Raw genomic sequence first — 7573 nt, 5'->3', positions numbered from 1 at the left:
TCAAGAATATGACATCCGAAACAAAGAAAAGCGAATCTAATTTTTTTGTAATTTCATACTTAAATATCAATCGAATGGAAATTTAGTGGAAAAAAACGTATAAATCAATTTAGAAATCAATTAAACTTAATTAAGTAGAAATTCAATGTAAAATTTCCCTACTTTCTTCTCAACTGAAATGTGAAAGAAAATACACTTGAAACAATTAATGGAGCTTCCTTTTCAAAATTAAAAAAGAAAAACAAACACATACACACACATTCACCGAACAGAATATATGGAAACATGTAAAACTGCTTTCCGAACATATCGTTAAATACAAATGGAATTTTTCAATTGATATATTTTCCAATCCAATGTTTTTTATATCTACATATTATTATTATTGTTTATTCATTTCCCGGGATTCTAGAACGCTAATAAACAATTTCATTGATCATACACACATACAGTAAGTATGTATTACAAATATTGTTTACATAAATTTTGTGCACATGTAAACAGTTGCTCACACACACCCACACACATGCACATACACTCAATTTAATTAATATTTATGGAAAATATTTGCATAATATTTAATTAATTTTTAATATTTTTTATTGTGGTTGTTATTGTCTGTTTCGATCTGCAAGTGTATGCGAGTGTGTGTGTGTGTGTGGTGGCTGTATTTGTTGTATGTGACATTTGTTGTTGTTCATTGAACTGTTGGCCAATGTTTTGGGAAAGGCACACTTTATGGTTGCAAAGCAAACAGTAAATCACTGCACACAACAAACAGCACAGATAAACTGACAAACTGGCAGATGGACAGAGAGCTAGACATACAAATAATCTGTGTTAGTTTTCTTCAACAACAACAACGAAAAGAACAACGGACTGAAATATTTTCTGTAAAATATCATTCCACCTACATATAAACATATATGACACACGAGGACATTTGTGTAGGTAAGGTGATATTTGTCACAATTTGTAAGAATTCTGTATATCAGAGTTCGAATATAACTCCTTGTGATCCTATGTTGTTGTCGAAATTCAATATCGTTTCGTACAAGCGGTACACAATTGAGTTTTTCCAAAGACAATTGTTAAATAATTAATTAACAATTGTTAATTATTATTTTCGTTTAATAAAATTTCATTAGATTTGATCATATATTCTCGTATTTTTTATTTGTACATGTTACTTCTTGCTCTTAAATAAATAAACGTTTGTTTTTTGAGAACTACAAATAAATACGAATTTTAGCATATCCACAGAAATTTGCATTACCTATATAAATAGACATATACACATACACATATACACCGAACATTTATATAATTATAGATATACAAACATACATAAATGCATACTTATATATATATATATATATATATATAAAAGAATAAACATGGACAAACAATATTACAAACAATACATATATTCGTAAATACATACAAACACATATACTTGATATTATACTAAGTACTCTATATATTCTCTCTCTAATGGAAAAACTGAAAAAAACACACACACACACACAAAAACCCAACTATATCAAAAGGAACAAAAGAAAATGGAAGAAAATTCAATACTTTTTTATTCTACAGAAAAAAAACAAAGCCTCTTTCAAATATTTTATAATTATACAAACAAAAAAAACGAAAATAAAATAATAATAATCTAATATAGACATTTGCTAAAGAACACATTTAAACATATATATACACATACATATGCTATAACTTATTTAAGTAAATCAGCAGAAATTGAAACACATGTATAATTGTAGATCACCTTTAATTATGATAGACATACATAAGAATCGAATATAGGATTATTTTTTTTTGTTTTTTTTTTTTTGTTGTATTGTTTATAAGATTCAAATTAAGTCACAATAGTTGTTTTTGTTTTTCTTTTTCTGTATTTTTAAGTAGTAGATTTTCCAAAATATATATATTTTATTGGCCAAGGTATTCAAAAATCTCTATATAAAGATTTATTTTCTATACTTTAGCCAAATGTCCCATGAAGAATATCGAATACATATAGTAAAATTCTCTTTTTAATTTATTGAAAAAAACAACAAATACCAAAACTACTGTGCAATACAAAGGACTAAGAAATCAGAAGAAAAAAAATTAATATTGGAAAAAAAACAATAAAAACACAATTTAATGGAAATCAAAAGAAAAAATGTGTTTTATTTTCAAAGGAAATATATTTCAATAATATTTTTCAGCTGGTAAAGGGAACACGATTTGGGATAAGGTTTGTATAGAGTAGGGAAAACCATCACATTTTGTTTCAGCCATAACTGAGTAATTAAAATGAAATTATTTCAATTACATTTATTTGAAAACATTTAAAATATTATTCAATACAATACAGGGTACGTCTACAGGGTAAAGATTTAATTATCGGTAAGAATAAGAAGAATAGACCACTAATACATTTCTTACGAAGAGATATTTTATCTACGAAGTACCAGAAATGCCATATTATAGTCTATTTGGTTTGGCAACTGTGGCTTTACTCGAGCATATTTGTTCCGATGTTCGATGAACGACATGCAAAATGCTTGGAATATTCTTTCAACAATTCCCTTCAAATCACAATCAATATTGCTACCTGGAATGCGAATTTTAATCACAGTAAGTACAATTACAGACGCACACATACATATATGTGTGTAAATGTGTACCGAATGTATGAAAGTGCATTAAGAACTCTCAAACTGGATAACATTTACCACGGAATTCTCTAAATTGCATTTAGTTGTAAAGTCTTTATGTGAAATTATGGGTATGAGTGTGATTTTACAACACACACACACATTATAAACATATACTCGTACGATTTAGAACTGTGTTGGTACATCTGAACATTGACAGTATTTACAAGACCTGCAATATTTGAAGGAGAGAAATTGTTTGCCAACCATCTACACACCAACCATCTACCCAGTCAGCCATCCATCCAGTCAAGCAACCAACCACAACTGAAATTTCATTAATCTTTCTGAAAACTCGACGATGATGATGATGATGATGACGACGATGTTATGCTCCATTACACCTCAGTCTAGCATGGCAAAGGATGACGTTTAAGGTTCTGTAAACATGTGTGTGTGTGTGTGTTTCCTCTTTTTCCTTCTTCTTTTTGCAAGCAGTTGCCTTGGTTTTTTTCCCTTGTAGAATAAGTCATAGCAAACAGTATTCTAATTTAAATGAAAAATCGAAACTAATGCCTTTTACTTGAGTTATACTCGAATTAGACAAACACACACACACCCGAACACACATAAATACCCAGAGATTGGTGTTGGCTATCTGCAGTAGTTGAATATATATGTATGCCATTGGACAGACGGCATACAGACCGAAGGTTAACAGCATGCATGCGAGAGAAATGCTATCGTCCAACTAGTACGTATTTAACAAAACGAGTGAAAAATGAAAAAAAAAGAAAACAGCAACAAGAAATTGAAGTCATGGTGCAAGTTTAACGCATGAATGCATAGACAACTCTAAACTTCGTTGCATGCACTGAAGGTAGAATAATTCTATGAATGAATATTAGAGTCAGGCATTAAACTCGAAGAAAAATGACAAATAACGTATTGAATTAAAGTAGAAGAGATAAAGAGTATCATCTGGATAAGCTTTAGATATGTTATGCCCGAACAATAAGCATGGAAGAGTATCTTGAGAAAAAAACATGTAAACTACAATAAGATATAGACACACAGCCTTGTAATCGGCGGAGCTTTACAATTTTTCCGCCCCAAAATCATGTCACATTTATTTGCATCTGAATTGTATTGATAAATCTTCCATTTTTTAATACCATATTATTTTTTGTTTAGAAAAAATATGTTGTTTTCCCTTTTAGAAACAACATCAGTTATATGTCAAGTCATGGACTGTTTCATTGATCAGTTTTTTATGTAACTTTGTTTACATTTCGTCCAGATTTTACATATTTTTCAACTTTCACATAATGCTAATTTTCTCTTACATAACATAAGATTATGTCTGTATTGCCAATGTGTATTAAAACTTCAGATCTCCCTCAATCCATTTTTGCAAAATTTTTAAAAATCGGTTAAGTATTCGCTGAGTTGTTATTCGCATTTGAATTCAGCGATGTTCCGAAACATACTTTCTGTTCGGTGCTGGGCGCCTATTACCGAAAAATGAAAAACCACACAAAAATCGATCTTTTAAAAACTGAAATTTTTCGCTATGGCTGCTGGTTTGTGAAGACAAGTATTGCATACTTTTAGGCCACAAACGGGCCGTAGTGCGATTTTTTAATTGATCGGCTTTTGCTTTTATAATTGGAAAAAGCCACGCCCATTGGCGGAGTTTAAAGCATAATTGGGATATAAGCCACGTCTATGAACGGAACTTAAGAATTAGGCCACGCATATGGGCGGGATTACAACATAATAGGGAAATAAGCCACGTCTGTATGAGATTAAGTATTATGCGTCGCCTATGGGCGGAGTTTGGTTCTAGGCTATATCTATGGGCGCTCTTGGGCGGAGCTTAGGTAATAGGCCACGCCTATGGGCGGGGCTTAAAACATAATTGGGGAATAAGCCACGCCTATGGGCGGAGCTTAGGTAATAGGCCACGCCTATGGGCGGGGCTTAAAACATAATTGGGGAATAATCCACGCTTATGGGCGGGACTAAGATATTAGGCCACTTCCATGAGGATTTTTTAAATAATAAGCCACGCCTATGGGCGGGACTTAAAGCACTATGTCCACGTCAAAGCACTAAACCACGTCTGTGGATGTGTCTCAAATACAAATATTTGTGAAGTAAGCAACGCCTCTGACAATATTCTTAAATGCCTGATTCTTCTTGTAGAACTAATGACAATACTATTGTCTAAAAATATAAAATGTTTCTATATTTTTAACTGAGTGTATTGCAGAACACACACAATAACGCCAAACCAAGAACAAGGACATCGTAGTCTAAAAGGATACCATTTGTATATGCATAGATCAAACGAGACCAATGTTGCATAAAAGCAAATCGGTCAACTGGCATTAATTCGAATTCTCAATGAGTTGAATGCCAGAGAGCACCAACAAACGCCGTATGCGAAAACATTTACAAGGACCGTTGGTCCTGTTGGGGTTGGAGAAATATCCCCGTTTTCCAAATACTAAACTCAATGATTTTGAAGTTTCGCTCCAGCTGATGAATGCTGATGGTTTGGTTCTTTATCGCGTCGTCGTTCCAGACTGTCAAGCTGGGTTGATGTGGTTCTATATGTTTGCTAAATAGAAATACACCACACACATGCATTTGTTGGATAGGTGACGGCTGGAGATTCGCTAACTGTATATCGTTGGTTGTCCGGGTGCAGAAACCACCAGACTCGCAATAGATGGGGCGCCACATCAAGAAGTTGCCACACGAATGTCGTAAATGAAATGGAAAAGTGTACCCTCAACACTTTGAGACTCCAATCATCACTAGGAACAAAGAACAAGGGATTCGGGGAGAGTTTAGATGAAATGCTTGTAAATAAATCGCATGGCATGAAAACAAAAATTAAATACTTCTAATATTAAATTGTCAGTTGGCAACATGTTTTGACGTGCCTGGCATACAAAGTCAGCCAGTCAGTCAGTTGGTCGTTGGTTCGTTCCATGAAAACGTGCCTGAATCAAAGGTGGACAAACACAACACCGGCATGTCGCCCCCAACCCATAGAGGGGGTATGGGAAGAGAGTGAGAAATAGACAAACATAAACCTGGGGACGGACTGCCATTTTGAGTCACTCGTGCCCATCTGACTGTGCCGTGTATTTTTGTTTTTATTGAAGACGTGTAATGAACTTTGCTTGGACTTTTCTGGTCGGTAGGTGATTTTGTTTATGACCATATTTAATTAAACTTTAATTAATAATAAACAAGTAAAGTGAGGCAGTGAATCATCCAGTCATCGCTCACTTTACTTACATTTCCGGCTTCCGCATGAACACAACAAACAAATAAAGCAAAACAAATCTGGCACCACAACTTTGGCCACATTCGAGGTCACCCAATGAAACAATTGGCAAGAAGCCATTTGCTCGGTGATTCCCATCAATCCGTAGAATGTTCTAAAATGGGGTTTGTCACTCGTTTCGGCTGAATATCCGATTACGAGTATATAACCCAGTTGACGGGCAGTTTTCAAATTAGTTTCAAAATATTCTCAACAATTTTAACATCTCAAAGGAAAATCTGACAAAATGGTTTGCCCGAAAGTTTTTGTCTTCCTGGCTGTGTGCCTCATAGCTGGCACAGCAAAGGCTGCTGTTATACGCAATGGTTCAGAGGAGGAAATGAAGGATAAGATGGAGGCGACAACAATGGATACGATTACGGAGCAAATGGATGTAACGACTCAAGCATCTCTAACTGATGACATCAAGGAGATGGAGGAGGAGATGACAACCACTTCGCCCGAATCATTGGGGGCTTTGACGCGAGATGAGGAAGCTACAATTCTAATTGTGGATCAAACTCTAATGGATTCGTCACCCTCGGAATCAAAACAAACTCCTGAACATTCAGTGCAAGAGGAGAAATTCGGTAAATTGTTGCTGTTGAGTACTCCGAAATTGGTGGAGAAACCCAAATTGCCGGAAGAGAATTTCGAAGAATCTGAAGAATTGGATACCTCAGAAAATAGCACAGATGCCACCACTGTTGAAACCACAACCGTCGATGAGAGTTTAGACGAAGAGGTGACTACTTTGGCTCCAGAAACTAAAGAAGACGCTGAAAAAGAACAAAACGAAGAAGTACCCGAAGTTACAACTGCTGTACCTACAACAAAATTATTTCCCATCAATGACACTCTCTATGAAGACACCAAAAAGGATTCCAGCAACACTGAAGAGAAGGTCGAAAGCACCCCTGTTGTGGTAGTGATGGATGAACAACCCAAAGAGGTTAAGAATTCCAAATTGGAGGCAATTGTTTTGAGCGAAAGTGAATCGGATTATGTTTTGGTCGATACAGCCGATACTGAAATTATCGAGGATGGTGGTGTCTATGCCGATGTTGACAGTGATTTACATCTGCAGCCAATTGTCCAGTCTGTGGAAATTGTACCCAGCAGTGTGGATGATTCACTTTTGGTCAATTACGTTCAAAATTGGTAACAGCCATCGGTCAACAATGCTTAAAGTTCAATGTTGTTTTATTGTTGTTTAGAGACACAGAATTACCAGTATTTTATTTTCATTATAATTTTCTTTGATAGTTAAGTTAAACGAATCTCGTTAATATAAGACAATAGTTATGTAGGTTGAATAAAACAAATATAAACGAATAAAAATATAAATCGAAAATTGATTGTGATTTTTGTAGATAGAAGAAAATATATTTTTAGAGAGACTGGAATATCTGGAAATGAAATTATTGGCCATTACATGCTGCAAAAGTGAACCGGTCTTTCCATAATCTTTTGATTCCATTTTTGGAGGAAACCCCATCGTGCAAGTCGGAACAAAATGTTTGTCACCTTGGAGAACCTCAGCATATGGACCTAATTAAAAAATTCTACA

At 34.4% G+C, this 7573-nt stretch overlaps 1 protein-coding gene across 1 annotated transcript; it reads left to right on the top strand.

Moving 5' to 3' along the window:
* Nucleotides 1-6250: 6250 nt before the first annotated feature.
* On the top strand, nt 6251-7168 carry LOC133326116 (uncharacterized). Its single transcript, XM_061534789.1, has one exon. It carries the CDS (start codon nt 6251-6253, stop codon nt 7166-7168), a length of 918 nt encoding a protein of 305 aa, XP_061390773.1.
* Nucleotides 7169-7573: the final 405 nt, after the last annotated feature.

This window comes from Musca vetustissima, unplaced genomic scaffold (assembly GCF_032173495.1).
Source record: "Musca vetustissima isolate MV318-11 ecotype Yass unplaced genomic scaffold, APGP_CSIRO_Mvet_v1 utg16036, whole genome shotgun sequence".
In the NCBI taxonomy this organism is placed as follows: domain Eukaryota; kingdom Metazoa; phylum Arthropoda; class Insecta; order Diptera; family Muscidae; genus Musca; species Musca vetustissima.
The sequence above is the reverse complement of the archived record's forward strand: the minus strand, read 5'-3'. Positions and strand labels throughout refer to the sequence as shown.